Genomic DNA, 19,951 nt, shown 5'->3' with positions numbered 1-19,951 from the left:
TTTCACTATCCTCCTCATTGTTTACTACCCTTCCAAGTTTTGTGTCATCTGCAAATTTTGAAATTGTGCCCTGTACACCCAAGTCTAAGTCATTAATATATATCAAGAAAAGCAGTGGTCCCAGCACTGACCCCTGGGGCACACCACTGTACATCTCCCTCCAGTCCAAAAAACAACCATTCACCACGACTGTCTATTCCCTGTCCCTTAGCCAATTCAGTATCCATGTTGCTACTGCACCTTTTACTCCATGGGCCGCAACCTTGATGATAAGCCTACCGTGCAGCACTTTATCAAACGCCTTCTGAAATTCCATATACACCACAACAACTGCATTACCCTCATCTACCCTCTCTGTTACCTCATCAAAAAACTATCAGGTTAGTTAAACACGATTTGCCTTTAACAAATCCGTGCTGGCTTTCCCTAATCAATCCACCATCGTCCAAGTGACTGTTAATTCTGCCCCGGATTATCGTTTCTAAGAGGTTAAACTGACTGGCCAATAGTTGCTGGATTTATCCTTTTGAACAAGGGTGTAACATTTGCAATTCTCCAGTCCTCTGGCAACATCCTCATATCATCGGATGTTTGCGAGATTATGGCCAGTACCGCCGCAATTTCCACCCTTACTTCCTTCAGCAACCTTGGATGCATCCCATCTGGACCAGGTGACTTATCTACTTTAAGTACAGCTAGCCTTTCAAGTACCTCTTCTTTATCAATTTTTAGCCCATCCAGTATCTTAACTATATCTTCCATTACTGAGACTGTGGCAGCATCTTCTTCCTCGGTAAAGACAGATGCAAAGTACTCATTTAGTACCTCAGCTATGCCCTCTGCCTCTATGAATAGATCTCCTTTATGGTTCCTAATCAGCACCACCCCTCCTCTTATTACCCGTTTACTGTTTACATGCCTGCAGAAGACTTTTAGATTCCCTTTTATGTTGGCTGCCAGTCTATTCTCATACTCTCTCTTTGCCCCTCTTATTTCCTTTTTCACTTCCCCACTGAACTTTCTGTATTCTGCCTGGTTCTCATTCGTGTTATCAACCTGACATCTGTCGTACGTCTCTTTTTTTCCATTTCATCTTGCTCACTATCTCTCTTGTCATCCAGGGAGCTCTGGCTTTGGTTGCCCTACCTTTCTACCTCGTGGGAATGTGCCTATTCTGTACCCGAACTATCTCCTCCTTAAAGGCCTCTCACTGTTCAATTACAGTTTTGCCTGCCAACCTTTAATTCCAATTTACCCGAGCCAGATCTGTTCTCATCCCATTGAAATTGGCCCTCCTTAAATTGAGTATTTTTACTTCAGAGTGGTCCGTATTTTTCCATAGCTATTCTAAACCTTATGATACTATGATCGCTGCTCCATAAATGCTCTCCCACTGACACTTGCTCCACTTGGCCTGCCTCATTCCCTAGAATCAAGTCCAGCAATGCCTCCTCCTTCGTTGGACCAGAAACGTACTGGTTAAGAAAGTTATCGTGAACACATTTCAAAAATTCCTCCCCATCTGTGCCCCTTATTGTTATCCCAGTCTGTATTAGGATAGTTGAAGTCCCCAGTTATCACTCTATAGCTTTTGCACCTCTCTAATTTCCCTGCAAATTTGCTCTTGTATATCCTTCCCATTAATTGGTGGCCTATAGAATACACCCAGTGTAATGGCACCTCTTTTATTTCTTAACTCTAACCAAATATATTCTGTCCTTGACCCCTCCAGGACATCCTCTCTCTCCAGTACTGCAATATTCTCCTTAATCAATACTGCCACCCCCCTCCCCCCTTTCTTTCCTTCCCTTTGCTTCCTAAACACCTTGTATCCAGGAATATTTAGTACCCAATCCTGCCCTTTTTTGAGCCAGGTCTCCATTATTGCCGTGACTTTGTATTCCAATGTGGCTATTTGCGCCTGCAGCTCACCAACCCTGTTTACCACGCTTCGTGCGTTTACACGCATGCACTGCAGACTAGTCTTAGACTTTCTTATACTCTCTCTTATCTGACCCCACCTAATACTGTACTATTACTTGCTTTAGTGCTATTTTTCTCCCTTGATCCTTTGTGCCCCTTGTTTTTCCTTTCCATTGCTACATCCTAGTGCCCATCCACCTAAAAAAAATTGCATAAAATATTTTGTGTGTGCTAATAGATCTGCCATAGCATTGCTCACTGCAAATTGGAGGATACTGTCCTATCTGTATGTCATCTTGGCTTCTCTCTCTCTCCTTCTGTTACTCTCTCACTTTCTCTTTTTCTCATGCTCTATTTCGTCGGTTTGCACTGATGGGCAGCGTGGCAGGAAACATGGAGTGTTTTGTGCTGGTGACCGGGCCCCAGGCAAGGGTTTGTCCGGCAAGTTATAGGTGGGGATAGGGATTCCAGGCCATAGGATGAATTTTCCAATAGTGAATGCAGAATACCAGTTGAAGATGGATCTGCGTAGAGGCATTAGGAAGGAGAGAGCAAGGGTGTGGGGGCAGCAAGATATGGGTGCTCAGAGCAAGAGGGAAAGGCTGGGGAGTAGGAAGGAATGTAAGCTTGGCGTAGGAGGGAACGAGAAAGGGCAAAAAATGGGAAGGAATGAGTGCTCGGGATAAAAACTATAGGAGTGAAAGGGCAGGGAGACCAGGCAGAGACAACTCAGGAGACTGAGACTCGGGTCACTGTGCTATATAGTAGCCAGAGCCTGCAACTATTTTGTGGCAACAAGTGTGGACAATGGATTTTTCAATTATAAATGTTTATATACTATTTTAAAATTGGAACGGTTGACATAAGAGCATTAACAAAAAATTGTGGTAACGGGAAGTAGGTTTGTGGACAGAAAATGTGTGATCCACACAAGATTTTCAATAATATATAGACTATTAGATTGCTTTAAATAATTAGTAATGAATGAAGTGTTGCAATTACTGAAGTGAACAATCTTGCATTTAACCTGGCGTGTGATACGGCTTTTATCAAACCAATCTTCAAAATAAATTGCACCAGAATTTACTGTCAAAATAATGGTGAGGCTAATGGCACAAATGCGTAAATGCTACAGCAACTTCAAGCGAGGGCAGATGCACAGTTAAACACTGAAATCCAAAAGTTGCTGACCAAGATGCGCTGCTCCACTGTTGACTTCATGAAAACAGGATCTCGTGTCTGCTTCACCATTTGAAATTCATTAAATGGTATGAAGTTCCTGTATTTGCGTGGTCAATATGAACAAAACTTGCCACAGAAAGTTAAGTCAAGTCATTTGAAGTCTAAGTACCCTTTTAACAATGCGATCAGTGTTAATTACTGCCAGTCAACCCCTCTGGCACTAAAAATTAACTATTACAAGTGTGGAGTCTCAGGCCTTCAGGTTTTAATTGCTGGAGATTTTTTAAAAAAGAATTAAAAATTTTCTTTGTCTTTTTTTTCCTCTCTCTCTTAATCTAATCTAATCTTCTCTATATCTCTTTCTGTACCCGATTTGACAGTGAGTTCACCCATTCTAACTTACATTTCCTTCTCAGTCCTTGCGCTGTTAATTTCACAATCCTTCAATCTGATTGGTTAAGGAGATACGCAGTTGCTTGCCCTGTAGAGGGCGTCGCGCCTTTTCCATCTCACACTTCCAGCAACTTGCGGCGCACATTATCATCGAGATTAAACGGGCAAGGGCAAGTCTAACTAACGGTGGGTGCTGTTCATTGATCAGCTACAGAAAATTCTGGGCCATTATCTATTGATAACTTATGATCATTGCTGCTACAAATATTGTAAACAATTTTACAACACCAAGTTATAGTCCAGCAATTTTATTTTAAATTCACAAGCTTTCGGAGGCTACCTCCTTCCTCAGGTGAACGATGTGGAAATCTCTCAGAGGAACTTTCATTAGTAGCATTGTTTTAAATTAACATCTTCTCGCTGTCCATTTATTTTAGTGGGTTTTAAAAAAAAATACTTTCCACAGCTGGAGTTACCATGTCCGACCATCGTTCCACATCGTTCACCTGAGGAAGGAGGTAGCCTCCGAAAGCTTGTGAATTTAAAATAAAATTGCTGGACTATAACTTGGTGTTGTAAAATTGTTTACAATTGTCAACCCCAGTCCATCACCGGTATCTCCACATCATGGCTACAAATATTGCTCAACTAAAATGTTTACAATTAAACAGCACTTTTGAAGCCAAGAAGTTCCAGTTGGGTATATTAGTGAATGAAGTAACTGTGCTCCTCTGGTGGTAGACATTTAATTGTATTATTTATTTAATGAGCAAGTAATTAGATTCATACACATTAAATTGTGGGAAAAGGAGTCTACGGTTGGTTCAGCAGTGTCTCTTTTCAGATGATCTATTACCAGCCAAGTAATACTGTATGTCTGGAAGACAATTCAAAAACAATGGATGTGCTTCTTGGTGGGAGTGGACGGATGTGTTGATTCATATATAGCCACAGGCTGAACTGTGGACTGCACAGCAAGTTGTGGGAGATCAAGTGGGATTGAGAGAATTCACAAAACCAGCACCAGTACTGTTCATTCAGCTTCCTGACATGGTCAGACATGGTAACTCCAGCTGTGGAAAGTATTTTTTTTAAAAACCCACTAAAATAAATGGACAGCGAGAAGATGTTAATTTAAAACAATGCTACTAATGAAAGTTCCTCTGAGAGAGAAAAACTAAACAGAAAAGGCCAATTTTTAAAATAAAAGTTCCACTGGTGTTGAAACAAGTAAAAATACAATTAAAGATGGATAAAACAGAAGTAAAGTGTGCAGCAGATTGGTGACTTTGATGCGGGGGTATACATTTGTTCAAATACCACCTTGTATTGGTTGAAGTTTTGACTGGAAAGCACTACAAGTTTTTTGATCCTCTTCCTCTGGGGGTCAGTATAAGCTTTTCTAATACAATCCTTCAGATGAACACCGGTAATGATTCCAAAGTAACAGCCATTCTACTTTTAATACTAATTGCCATATAATGTAGCATTTAAATTGAAAGTGTGACAATCCTGTGGTCACTGGTTCAAATCTCAGAATGTCTGACATTTGAATCTGCTAAGTTCTGTTGTGATTCGTGAGTTCAGTTAAACTACTGAGTGGGCAACTTCATGCAGTGAAGAATTGGGGAGGAAGATCTGACCCAGTTCATTTCGTCCCACAGTAAACATGCCTCGTAGGCTTTGAGTGGAATTGATTTAAAAGCTGTGTAGGAGTTTGTTCTCTTACCAACATTCCCAGCTGAGGGAGGCTGGTTGAAAGCTCTTGAGAGGAGATTTGTAAATTGGTAACTACTTTTATTGCCACCCAATCACAAGTAATTTTGTATATTTGAACCACATTAACTCTCGGTAGATATTCTTCAATTTTGTAGTTAACACTTTCATGCAACGCAGATGAGCAATTTTAATTGAAATGTAACTTTTCTGTTGTCCTATTTAATGAGATGACTGGTCACCTCATTTAGAGTGGTTAGAAATATTCCTTAGTGTTTTTTTTATTCGTTCATGGGTTGTGGGCATCGCTGGCAAGGCCAGCATTTATTGCCCATCCATAATTGCCCCTTAGAAGGTGGTGGTGAGCCGCCTTCTTGAACCGCTGCAGTCCGTGTGGTGAAGGTTCTCCCACAGTGCTGTTAGGAAGGGAGTTTCAGGATTTTGACCCAGCGACGATGAAGGAACGGCGATATATTTCCAAGTCGGGATGGTGTGTGACTTGGAGGGGAACGTGCAGGTGGTGGTGTTCCCGTGTGCCTGCTGCCCTTGTCCTTCTAGGTGGTAGAGGTCGTGGGTTTGGGAGGTGTTGTCGAAGAAGCCTTGGCGAGTTGCTGCAATGCATCCTGTGGCTGGTACACACTGCAGCCACGGTGCGTCGGTAGTTAAGGGAATGAATGTTTAGGGTGGTGGATGGGGTGCCAATCAAGTGGGTACTTTGTCCTGGATGGTGTCGAGCTTCTTGAGTGTTGTTGGAGCTGCACTCATCCAGGCAAGTGGAGAGTATTCCATCACACTCCTGACTTGTGCCTTGTAGATGGTGGAAAGGCTTTGGGAAGTCAGGAGATGAGTCACTCACCGCAGAATACCCAGCCTCTGACCTGCTGTTGTAGCCACAGTATTTATGTGACTGGTCCAGTTAAGTTTCTGGTCAATGGTGACCCCTAGGATGTTGATGGTGGGAGATTCGGCGTTGGTAACGCCGTTGAATGTCAAGGGGAGGTGGTTATACTCTCTCTTGTTGGAGATGGTCATTGCGTGGCACTTATCTGGCGTGAATGTTACTTGCCACTTATGAGCCCAAGCCTGGATGTTGTCCAGGTCTTGCTGCATGCGGGCACGGGGCTGCGAATGGAACTGAACACTGTGCAATCATCAGCGAGCATCCCCATTTCTGACCTTATGATGGAGGAAGATCATTGATGAAGCAGCTGAAGATGGTTGGGCCTTGGACACTGCCCTGAGGAACTCCTGCAGCAATGTCCTGGGGCATTTCTGTTCAAGAGGAACCCTACCCTACCCTATAACTGTCTGGACCTTCACCAAACCACAGCTACTTACAGGGGAAGGGAAATCTGGGGAGTAGTGCCTTCTCCACAAATAACTTCTCTCCAATTTTATCTCTCCTCTCTTTTCTCTCTTAATTTGCTCTTTCCTCCTTCTCTTCCACTAGCCAGTCTTAACAAATTAGCAAGTTTACATTGTGTTTTCTGCCAGATGTGTGAGACTTGCATTTTGGCTACTGGTAGCGCAAGCATCCCACCAAAGCTAGTGTAAAAGCAGCTTTAGGTTGCATAGTCCAGGAACAACGATTACATTATTTTGCAGTAAAACTATATTCTCATTACATCTCCTGATAATTTAAATATGGAGGTATCGCACTCTGGACCCAACTGCTGCAGGCTAAACTCAAAGCAGTATTTATTTACATATCAGCCAAGTCTTCTGGCGTAAAATCTAAATTTAGTTAGATGAGGAGACTATTCTATTTGCAGATAACAGTGTCAAGTTTGAGGTAAAAGATATATTCTTATTTCAAAAATTGGTAGCACCTAGTCAGAAAGTGTTGAATGAATTTTACATTACTGTGAAATTGAAATGCTGTAGAAATGTAACTTATCTCTTCTATAAACTCAAATTTTAATGCAGTATGTTATGGAGTATTGCATGCAGGTAGACTGTATCCTGCTTTGGAAAAATTGTTCAAAACAGTGGAGTACACTTCGAAGTTTAAAATTTATAAAATATTTACTTTCAATCAGGATCAACTTAAACATATCATTGAATTCCCAATTTTTGTTTAGATGTGGTGTTTGTACTTAATATGGGCAATATTAATGATTTCGAATCTGAAAGCTGCAGCCCTTTTCAAAACATTCAAAACCCTGCTAGCACATACCTATAAATACGCGTCCCTGTACAATTCTGTGCGGTCATAGTTTCCTGTTGTGATAGATGGCAAATACATGAATGCTATCTGTTCTTTTGTCTGGTGCTTCAGTGCTGCTGTTCATTTAATTGTTATTTGTCTGCATTTCCATTTGTTAGCAGCGTACTGAAGGGAGGAAGATGTGTCCATGTTCCATATGTATTCCCTAGCAGTATACTAGCGGATGGGGGATGTATGAGTAACTCTCCATTCAATAGCAGTTTATTGAAGGAAGAGGAATACCCTCATGTTTTTCACAGCAGTGTACTGAATGGTGAGGCACATGTATTTGTTCATTCATGGTCTAGAGAGTATTATTTGCTAGCTTGCTGGTTCAGTTTTGATTTTTATAAACATCTAGATGTTACAGGTTGTAAAGTTAATACTGAACCAGGAACACAAACTAATATTTTTCACAGAATTTTAATCTTTTTCAAAAGAAACAAAATTCTGTGGAATATCCTAGAGCACAGCAACAGAATGCCACACTGATGTAATCTCATTTAGAATCCACTGCAGAAGGGAATTAAAATATTTTACAATAATAGAAGCTCTATTTCTCCACAGCAACAGCATGTGATGCACATTACACCAATGATATTTCCAAATGAAGTTGACCACTTTTGAATAGAGTTCCTGTTTAAAGGTTACCAATTCTGCAAATCCATTTTCAAAGGCACAATTTAAATAGTTTAAGATTGCGTGTATGTCAATCCAAATTCAAATATTTTATAATCCATTGCAGTGGTAAAATCTGGGAATTATGTTTAATTCAAATCGATGCTGAAAGTAACATATGGCCACTCAGTTTAAAAGCAGTGAAATTGAAAGGAACATTTAATGCTAACAGGAAACAGCAGTGCGTACATAGATACGGTTGTGGTTATATTGCACTGCTGATCTTGGAATGAGCAGCAGAGTACAAAGCGTAGCCAACCACACTTTTTACATTGCATGGCTGCAGATCACACTCTTTCTGACAGAAGAGAGCTCAGTGTAAATGTAGGACTCTGCCCTGACACTAAATTTCTAACATTTTGAGCTCATAGCCAGTCGTATTTGGTTTCCTCCCTGACCTTTTAAATTTAGCTTCACGATTCAGGATCTCAAATCCAAGCAGTGTGGAGATGGTCTTCCTAAGGGGATGTCAGACCACTTGGCTTCAGTATGTTCAAGTTCAATTAGCACCTGGCTGAAGAGTTACACTGCAACTTTTGTGTTGACGCACACCCAAAACTGTTGAGCATGATGCAAAAGTAGCAATAAAATGCACCCTAATGTTGTACAGAATGAACAACAACTACTGCATTTATATAGCGCCTTTAATGTAAGAAAATGCCTGAAGATGCTTCACCGGAGCTTAAATGACAAAAATTGACACTGAGCCAAAGAAGGAGATATTAGGACAGGTGACTAAAAGCTTGGTCCAGGAGGTAAGTTTTAAGGCGAGCCTTAAAGGAGGTGGAGAGATGGAAAGTTTTAGGGAGGGAATTCCAATTTTTAGAACTTAGACAGCTGAAGGCATGGCCACCAATGGTTGGGCGAAGGAAATCAGGGATGCACAAGAGGCCAGAATTGGAGGATTGCTGAGTTCTCGGAAGGTTATAGCGCTGGAGGAAGTTAGAGATATGGAGGGGCGAGGCCAACAGAGCATTGGAATAGTCGAGTCTGGAGGTAACAAAGGAATGGAAGAGAGTTTCAGTGGCAGATGAGCTGAGGCAGGGTAGGATAGGGCGATATTACAGAGGTGGAAGTAGACAGTCTTGGTGATGGAGAGGATATGGGGTCAGAAGCTCAGCTCAGGGATAGGTTGCCAAGGTTGAGAACAGTCCAGTTCAACATCAGATCATGGCCAGGGAGGGGGATGGAATCAATGGCTAGGGAAGAGAGTTTGTTGCAAGGGTTGAAGACAATAGCGAGGTGAGATTTGGCAATAATGGTGGTTTGGGTGGGACAGGTGGTAGAAAGTACAGCACTGAAGACAAGGTTATCTACTGTTCTCATACAGAGAGTTCCTTTAACTTATTGGGATGTCAGTAATGAATTGCAAGTGATTCCCATGTGAATTGACAAGTTTAAATGTATGTAACCTTTTAAAATAATTCTGTGAAACTTATTGTCAGAACTGCCTTATATGGGAAAGTAATAATCCATGGAGTCCTAGCTAATGAGTTGATATTTCTATAGCTGTTAAGGGAATACACAGTTTGTTGTATTTCCAAATTAATTTTAGTTTTAATAAAAACTCCAGGTCCTTTTTTTGCAACATTGTCTTTGAGTTCTTCCTTTCAAAGTTGATTTTTATTATAAATCAATAGCAATTTGACAGAAAAAAAACATATGAAGATTCTGTTTGCTTCCAAAAAATGCAGAAGTGTTAGAATGTTAGTGTTAAAAACGTGTACTAAAGCAGATTAAAAACTGCTCTGCTTTTCTAATTATTCAGTTAGCTACACATAGTAACATAAATATGGATGTTACAGCACAGATAAAATTACAATCATGAAGCATGTTGAAATTATCTCAATCTAGTTTCAGAAATATATTTGAGCGTCTGTTGCTTTAGTTAATCTACCAGGATAACGAACATAACACTCTGTACAACTAATTCAATGAGCAACAACAAATATATGATTAAGACTCAGCAAATATATCCAGCAATTCACTGGGCCACACAGACCAAAAAGGTCCCAAGCTCAATCCTGCTAAGTTAGATGATCTCGGCCATAGAAATAGATGTTCTATGATTTGGTTTTAGCTCCTCAGGTTGGGAAGGGGAAAATTGATCGGGGAAGCACATTGTTGGTGAAAGTTGAGTGAGGAAAGACCAGGCTTGGCTGTGCTACCTTCTGGGGTCAACTAGTGTCTCAAGGCTCCCACATGAATAATACCACATGGCCACAGCTCCTGTGGAACCTTACTTTGAAAGGAGCCAATGCCTTCAAGTGAAGAGGGGAGAAAATTGTTGATAAAAGAAAAATAAAATCACCAAGATTGATGGAAAAAGATGAAGGAACCCTGTGGTACACTTCATGAGAAGAAAATAAATGTCCTCCTTTTAGCTTGCATGCACGAGCGCACTTACATTGATCTTGTAAAGTGCTATTGAAACATTTATGTTAACGAGGTTGGATATAGAGATTTTGACATTTTATCAATGCTCTTGGCCGGTAAATATTTTAGTGTGGTGCAGTGCAAAACGTTGTGCTGTGAATAATAGAAGGCTAGAGTTAAAGCAGTTCTCTATTCTAATAACAGTTAAGATCATTCTAGAAATTTGGAAATAAAGAGCTGGCAGTATTTCACAATGCTACTTTTGTTGTTGAACTGCATGTTTAATGTTAGTATTTTTGATTGAAATCAAGACCACAACCTACGAGATTCACCATTTGGCAGAAAAAGAGCAGGTTTTGCCAATGACTATCACATAATGCTAAAAATTGTTCGGAAATAAAATTGCGTTCTAGGATTCTGTATACACTGCAAATTGTGTAGAATAAGAAGTTAAATCAATTTATGAGTAACTTATTTACACTAAGTAAAATCAAATTTAAAGTTAATTTCAATCATCTATTCTCAACTCAATTTTAAGGGGAGTTTATATATATTTAGAACAGTTGATTTTTTAATAAATTTGGACATAGCCAGTCTTGCCTTTTTTTAAACTTAACAAACAGTGCTTTTTCAGTGATCCAGTACAGCTGCAAAAATAATGGTCTTTGTGCCAAATTGATCATAACATTGCACGTGGGATGGATAATTGTGAGGTACTGACTGTCATTATGAGGGAATTGAACAATGGAGACATCCGGTAGATTAGAAACAGGCCAAAGTGTTCCCATTTTTAAAAAGGATTTTTAAAAACAGACTGAGGCAACTACAGACCAGTTAGTCTTACTTCAATACCAGTTAAAATAATGGAATTAATTATCCAGAATAAATTTAAGGATTCCTTGTTTAATAATTACCTGGTAAACAGCAGTCAACATGGATTCAAAAAGGGAAGATCCTGCCTGATTAAATTCCTAAACTTTTTGAGGAAATGATATTCCAGATGGACTCTAGAAAGCCCTATGATATGGTGTACCTAATTTCTACAAAGCATTTAACAAAGTTAAGAACATAAGAAATAGGAGCAATAGGGCAATAAGCCTTCTCCGCCATTCAATAAGATCATGGCTGATCTTCGACCTCAACTCCACTTTCCTGCCCAATCCTCATCCCTTGATTCCCCTAGAGTCCAAAAATCTGTCTATCTCAGTCTTGAATATATTCAATGACTCAGCATCCATGGCCCTCTGGGATAGAGAATTCCAAATATTCACGACCCTCTGAGTGAAGAAATTCCTCCCAATCATCCACCCTGTCAAACCCCCTCATAATCTTATATGTTTCAATGAGATCACCTCTCATTCTTCTAAACTCCAGAGTATACGCCCATTCAACTCAATCTTTCCTCACAGGACAACCCTCTCATCCCAGGACTCAATCTAGTGAACCTTCGTTGCACCGCCTCTAAGGCAAGTATATCCTTCCTTAGATGAGGAGACCAAAACTGCACACAGTACTCCAGGTGTGGTCTCACCAAAACCCTGTTCAATTGCAGCAAGATTTTCTTACTCGTGTACTCCAAAGCCCTTGTAATAAAGGCCAACATACCATTTGCCTTCCTAATTGCTTGCATGTTAACTTTTTATGTTTCATATACAAGGACACCCAAATCCCTCTGAACACCAACATTTAATAGTTTCTCACCATTTAAAAAACATTCTGTTTTTCTATTTTTCCTACCAAAGTGAATGACCTCATATTTCCCCACATTATACTCCATCTGTCACCTTCTTGCCCACTCATTTGATCTGTCGATATCCCTTTGCAGACTCTTTGTGTCCTCCTCACAGCTTACTTTCCCACCTAGCTTTGTATCATCAGCAAACTTGGATACATTACACTCGGTCTCTTCATCTAAGTCATTAATATAGATTGTAAATAGCTGAGGCCCAAGCACTGATCCCTGCGGCATCCCACTAGTTACAATTTCTGCATAAAAGGCTATTGATTAAGCTCAAACAGAAGGGATTCAGGGTAAAATATGGGAATGGATTAGGAATTAGTTGTAGGCTGGAAAGTATAGGTTATTAGTGGAGTTATGTTGGGAGAAATGTGGAGTGGTGCTGCGACCCTTGCTTTTCTCATTTACATTTACAATCTGATTTCAGAAACACAATCCAAACTGGTCAGATTTGCAGATTGAATTATTAGGAGTACACTTTAGTCATATTTTGTGCCAAAAAGGTTTGAATTATCCAGTAATTTGAATGAATCAATCGTATTAAAATGGCACAGGAGATTTTTTTTAAGCACAATTCAGGATTATTGAGTAATTCGAATTAAACACCTTTGAATTAACAGATGTGGACTGTATACCAGCCTAAAAGGGGCATTTGGTTCTGACCAGACAGGTTGGTAATAACAAAATGAATTGGACAAAACATATGCGGCCAGAATAATGCAGATGAAATTTAATATGGATAATTATAAAGTACTACACATATGAAGAAAAAATGGCTGGCACAAGTATTTAATGAATGATGAAATAGCTACAGCTGACTTGAAAAACATCTAGAGGCCTTAGTGGACATGTTCAACCACTGCAGAGGAGCAATGACTAAAGCAACTCGAATGTTGAACTATCGAGCCCAAACAGTAGTCTTCAAGTCAGAGGAAGTTTAGCTCAAACTTTGGCCAGAACACCTTGAATACTGTGCCTAGTTCTGGTTATCCAGATACAAAGAGGACATTCAAGTTCCGTAGTCGGTTCAGAGAAAAGCCATAAAGTTGGTTTTACCATCAGAGGACTGAATTATGTATGAGGAAACACTGGAGAAATTTAGTCTTTTCATCCTTGACAGGAGGCAACTGTTCAGTGACCATGTAATGGTTTATAAGATTCCAAACAACATGGAAAAGGTAGATCCTGGGAATTGCTTCAAATTGAACCATGTGAATAGGACAAGGGAACATAGATCCAGTTTAATAATATTTATGATGTCCAGAAGCGGTTCTTCACACACAATAGTGATCAAAACGTGAAATATGTTACCAGATAGAAGGTAAAAATCCTAAAATCAATTATGGAAAATGCAAAAGTAGGATTTATTTTCTGGATGGATGGGCCTAATGGCCTTTCTCATCTGTATTTATTGTGTGGCTTGATATTTTAACACACTGTTCTAAAGCAGGTACAGTGTGAAATCACAACCTGTAATGTAAAAGAGCCAATAAAGTACCATTTCAACATCTTCAGTGTTACATAGTTCTGATATCAGTGATTATATTAATTGTGTACAATTGATGTAAACATTTTTTTCAGATGGATTCAGGTAAAAGAGCTTCAAAAACAAAACGTGATAAGGAAAAACAAGCCTGCAAAAGCTGTAGCGAAACTTTTAATTCAATTACTAAACGCCGCCATCACTGTAAACAATGCAATGCAGTAAGTATTAAAATAAGACATTTGAAAATTTTAATAGTCATATACAACTAAAAGTACATTTCACTTATTTTGTATTTAAAGTTTTTAAGTTTTGAGCACATCTCATCCTATCTTGTCTTCCATTTTCTCTGGTTTGTTTAACTGCCGTTTTGCTAACTTTGTATAACATGATCAATTCTAGTTTATTTTCAAAACTTTTTTTCTTCTCCTTCTCATTTGTCTAATTTGGGTATAGGAACAACTTTAAAAAAAAAATTGGTCTATAATGAGTGGAAAATGTTTGAAGACTGGTTTGCAGATGATCAACAACCCAAAGTCTGAAGATGCATATTTACATCATAGACATGACTCTTAAGTGTTTGTGTGGTAAATTTGTATTGCCTTCAGAAGGGGAGCTGCTGAACAGGTGAAGAGCCTGATTGCATCCAGACAAGTTAATTCTTCTGCAACACAGTGAATCGAGCCACCTGCTTCAGTTTTACTCTTTTAAAGTAAATAATTTGGCCACATCTCTCCTAAATAGATTTTTAAAATATTTCAACTGTTTTACCAAGACACAGATTTTTCAAATTGGGTCCTGAAGGAAATCCCAGGGAGTCATCGATTTCTGTTCATCTGGCTCCAATTCCTGTATTTGTTTAGCTTCCTACCACTTTATTTCAGCTGCTGTATAGTAATGAAAAAACAAGATTTCCTACAGTGATAGCACTGTCAGCACTGGTAACACTGTCTTTTGAAAGATAGGCCAAAGGGTTCCCAGAACTGTCAACAACAACAACTTGCATTCATATAGAGCCTTTTAATGTTGTAAAACTTCCCAAGGCGCTTCACAGGGGCTTTATCAGACAAAATTGGACACCAAGCCACATCATGAGATATTAGGACAGGTGACCAAAAACTTGTTCAAAGAGGTGGGTTTTAAGGAGCGACTTAAAGGAGGAGAGGGAGGTGAAGAGATTTAGGGAAGGAATTGCAGAGCTTAGGACCTAGGCAGCTGAAGGCAGAGGCGCTAGTGGTGGAGCAAAAGATAACGGGGATGTACAAGAGGCCAGAATTGGAGGAGCATTGACATCTCAGTGGGTTGGGGGAGGTTACAGAGATAGAGAGGGGCGGGGTCATGGAGGGCTTTGAACACAAGGATGAGAATTTTAAAATTGTGGTGTTGCCGAACCTGGAGCCAGCAGTCACGGCGGTGAAGGGTACAAGTTAGGTTATGGACAGTAGAGTTTTTGATTAGCTTAAGTTTACATAGTGGTAAATGGGAGGTCGACCAGGAGATCGTTGGAATGGTTGAATCTGGAGGCAATAAAGGCATGGATGAGAGTTTCAGCAGCAGGTGGGCTGAGGCAGGGGTAGAGACAGGCGATGTTACGGAGGTGGATGGACTCGCGTACAAAAAAGTTTGAAAACCACCTTCAAAGGGGACTGTTACAATGTTGAAATACCTTTTTAAATTAATATATTGCTCTTGCCTCTACCCCCACCCCCCCCCCCCCCCCAAAAAAAAAAGTTAGCACTGAAGTAAGTGTGATTCTCTGCCGTTCATTAAATTTTACTGAAAACATCAGGAACTTTCAGTTTAAAAAAGTAACACATATACTTCATGGTCTGCTTTTGGCTGCTCAATGGGCTGTCTGTCATGTGTGTAGTTGGGACTTTCATCCTGCCCAAAAGTAACGTTCTTGGGAAAAAAAATGTTGTTTCAGTGATGTTACATATGCTTGGGAACAGGTCACTTGTCTTGATTAAGGAATGGAATATGTTGGGTGAATCTAAAGGAAGGAGAGGAAATTAAGAAAATAATTTTTTTTTGGCCATAGTCTGTTTCAAGGAGGTTGTTATTTTTTTCAGGTTATCTGTGGTAAATGTTCAGAATTCAAGCCACTTGCAGATAATAGTCGACACAACCGTGTATGTAAGGAATGTTTTGCATTGCCAGCTGTGGCAGTCCCTTCAAATCCAGTACCTGAGAATGTAACTGACCAGAAGAAAAAAATAACTATGGAGGTGAGTGAACTTGAGTATGGAAATTATTGTTCAATTAGTGGAGATAAATGTTTAGAGATAAGTGAACCCAACAGCAAAAGAATGAGGTAACCATTGTAAATTCTGACCCCATATCCCATGGACTATTCTTGAGATTAGGAGCTCTGAGGTTTAGGCTCAACTTTTCCAAACACGGTTGCTGTGTATTCCTTTGAGTGTGCTTGAGTGCTATCCTAAATTTCACAATAGCTGAATAAGTATCTACACATCAGAGCTCAACATTAACTTCTGGATTTTGGATATTTGTAAAATTTGTCAACTAAAGCAACCCAGTACCAACCTCATTTACGTAGAATTACATAAAATGCACAGCATGGAAACAGGACATTTGGCCCAACAGGTCCATGCTGGTCAGTGTTTATGTTTCACACGAGCCTCCACCCATCCTTCTTCATCTAACCCCATCAACATCTCCCTCGTGTTTATCTAGCTTCCCCTTAAATGCATCTCTGCTCGTCGCCTCAACCGCTCCTTGTGGTGGTGAATTCCACATTCTAACCACTCTCTGGGTAAAGAAGTTTCTCCTGAATTCCCTATTAGATTTATTTGTGACTATCTTATATTTATGGCCTCTAGTTCTGGTCTTCCCCCACCAGTGGAAACATCTCTACATCTAGCCTATCAAACCCTTTCATAATCTTAAAAGACCTCTATCGGGTCACCCCTCGATCTTCTCTTTAGAGAAAAGAGCTCCAGTCTGCTCAATCTTTCCTGATAGGTACAACCTCTCAGTTCTGGTATCATCCTAGTAAATCTTCTTTGCACCTTGTCTGGTGCCTGTATATCCTTTTTATAATATGGAGACCAGAAGTGTTCACAGTACTCCAAGTGTTAACCAAGGTTCTATACAAATTTAACATAATTTCTCGGCTTTTCAATTCTGTCCCTCTAGAAATGAATCCCAGTGCTTTGTTTCCTTTTTAATGGCCTTATTAAACTGCGTTGGTACTTTGTGATTTGTGTATCTGTATTTTTTTTTATTTCAAAATATACTTTATTTTATAGAATTTAAAGATACACACAGTTCAATGTAAATATCTCAATTCCAAACGAGTACAAATCAAACCAATACATTATAGATCGTACACAAAGCGATCTCAATATTACAATTCAAACACAGTATTTCTTTTGACTCATGGGCCCCGATATTAGAGTGATGGCAGCGGGGGTGTGTGGGGGTTGAATGGGCGCACGGGTGACCCGACCAATAATGTCCCTTTTCCCACGTGATCGCGATTCAATTGGTGCCATTTAACGTGGCTTTCGGGTTTGCCGTCAGAAAGCTGCGCAGCGGGTGGACTGCGCACCTGCATGACAGGCTGTCGGATGGAGGAGCTCTATTTAGAGGGCCTTTGCTCCAATGGCTTTTCCTGGAGCAACCACCCACACACCACAATGGAGCAGCACAGGGGCAAGACTGCTCCAAGATTCAATGATGCCTCACTCCAGGTGCGACTGGATGGGGTAAGGAGGAGGAGGATGTTTTACTGGGCGGATGGGAGGAAGTGGCCTGCCTATGCTACCAAGAAGGCATGGCTTGAGATGGCAGAGGAGGTCACCAGCAGCAGCAACATCTCACGCTCGTGGATCCAGCGCAAGAAGCACTTCAATAACCTAACTAGGTCAATCAAAGTGAGTAGACTTATTGATTCTCCTACATTCCGTCTTCCACATAACCGCCCCCACCCCCACCCCCACCCCCACCCCCCAACTCATTCTGCACTGCCAACACTACTCTCACATCACTCCTCACATCCACTTCAGGCTCATCCTCAACGTACCTGCACTTCCTCAGCATTTCCTCACCTGCCCATTAGTCACCCCACTACTACCAGTCAACCCAATCGTCATCCAATGTCATGGCTCTGTCTCATACTCACCCTCATACTCACCCTCTGATGCATCTCTTTCATGGTCAGTCTCACCCAAACCAATTCAGTTGACCATTTCACCATCACTCACTCACTTTCCCTTTCTAGGAGAAGAGTGCGCAAAATGCACGGGAGAGGGCGAGGACCAGAGGGGGGCCGCAACAAATTGTCATCCTTACAGACGCGGAGCAGGAGGCGCCGGAGCTCAGCCAAAACCTCGAGTGCCTGTCCATTGGGGGCGCTGAGACTGGCACCCCACATCCATCACACACAAAATGAAGTCATGTTAACATACCTTGCCATCTTCAGCACCTCAGTATGCTCATCACAACATGATATATCTGTGATGATGCTTAATATTGTCTTCTGTTCTCTTACAGAGCCTTCAGCGACCGCTATGATGGCAGAGGGCGATTCCTCAGAGGACCTGCCGGCCTCTGAGGGTGCACCATCACATGTTACCGAGCCATCCACCAACGCAGATACTCACACCTCGGTGGGTCCTAGTCCTCAGTTAGCTGGGTTGGCACCTGGTGAGTTACCACACACGTGAGCACGAGCAGACACTAGTGGCAAGGGCAGCTGTAGAGAGTCCACATTGGTGGGAGCACTCCTCTCCAGGATCTGCTCAACTGGACCCAGATGCGGAACCCTGGGGGCCATCCTTTAAAAGGAGAATGATCGAGGGACAGCAGTGCACTTGCGAGGTACTGGAACAGGTGCCATGCGCACTCTCCACAATAGCGCAGAGGATGGGGGAGTCCAACTCCTGCATGAGTGGAATGGTGGCATAGGTAAGGGAGGGAATCTCTGAGATACTGTCACAGGGACATGAGCAACTCTGAGCTAGTGTCACAGGTAAGTGCGGGAATGTCTGCAATGGAGAGAAAGCTAGCCTCCGTTGAACTTCAAGCACGGCTCACAAATGAGTCCATTCAGGCCCTGACAATGGCCGTTCAGACTCAGAGTGAGCAACATTCTGCCGCCTTAAACAGGCAGGCAGAAACTTTACAACTGGGCTTCCAAGGCATCATACATGTTTTCCAGCAGGATGGTAGGAGTGATGTGGGCCTGACCCAGGAGAGGGATGATGGCGAAAGGGGACATTGAATAGAATCATAGAAGTTTACAACATGGAAACAGGCCGTTTGGCCCAACATGTCCATGTCACCCAGTTTATACCACTAAGCTAGTCCCAATTGCCTGTACTTGGCCCATATCCCTCTATACCCATCTTACCCATGTAACTGTCCAAATGCTTTTTAAAAGACAAAATTGTACCCGCCTCTACTACTGCCTCTGGCAGCTCGTTCCAGACACTCACCACCCTTTGAGTGAAAAAATTGCCCCTCTGGACCCTTTTGTATCTCTCCCCTCTCACCTTAAATCTATGCCCCCTCGTTATAGACTCTCCTACCTTTGGGAAAAGATTTTGACTATCTACCTTATCTATGCCCCTCATTATTTTATAGACTTCTATAAGATCACCCCTAAACCTCCTACTCTCCAGGGAAAAAAGTCTGTCTATCCAACCTCTCCCTATAAGTCAAACCATCAAGTCCCGGTAGCATCCTAGTAAATCTTTTCTGCACTCTTTCTAGTTTAATAATATCCTTCGATAATAGGGTGACCAGAACTGTACACAGTATTCCAAGTGTGGCCTTACTAATGTCTTGTACAACTTCAACAAGACATCCCAACTCCTGTATTCAATGTTCTGACCAATGAAACCAAGCATGCTGAACGCCTTCTTCACCACCCTATCCACCTGTGACTCCACTTTCAAGGAGCTATGAACCTGTACCCCTAGATCTCTTTGTTCTATAACTCTCCCCAACGCCCTACCATTAACGGAGTAGGTCCTGGCCCGATTCGATCTACCAAAATGCATCACCTCACATTTATCTAAATTAAACTCCATCTGCCATTCATCGGCCCACTGGCCCAATTTATCAAGATCCCGTTGCAATCCTAGATAACCTTCTTCACTGTCCACAATGCCACCAATCTTGGTGTCATCTGCAAACTTACTAACCATGCCTCCTAAATTCTCATCCAAATCATTAATATAAATAACAAATAACAGCGGACCCAGCACCGATCCCTGAGGCACACCGC

At 41.2% G+C, this 19,951-nt stretch overlaps 1 protein-coding gene across 2 annotated transcripts in view; it reads left to right on the top strand.

Moving 5' to 3' along the window:
- LOC137334171 (FYVE, RhoGEF and PH domain-containing protein 3-like) overlaps positions 1-19,951 on the top strand; it is a 204,991-nt gene that overhangs the window by 166,740 nt on the left and 18,300 nt on the right. For both annotated transcript variants that reach the window (XM_067998730.1, XM_067998731.1), the window contains exons 16-17: positions 13,794-13,916; positions 15,768-15,923. In XM_067998730.1, the coding sequence (XP_067854831.1) occupies positions 13,794-13,916; positions 15,768-15,923 (279 nt within the window). The remainder of the gene's footprint in view (positions 1-13,793; positions 13,917-15,767; positions 15,924-19,951) is intronic.

Source organism: Heptranchias perlo, chromosome 17, assembly GCF_035084215.1.
Source record: "Heptranchias perlo isolate sHepPer1 chromosome 17, sHepPer1.hap1, whole genome shotgun sequence".
Taxonomy (NCBI): Eukaryota; Metazoa; Chordata; class Chondrichthyes; order Hexanchiformes; family Hexanchidae; genus Heptranchias; species Heptranchias perlo.
Note: the sequence above shows the minus strand (reverse complement) of the source record. Positions and strands in the feature narration are given on the sequence as shown.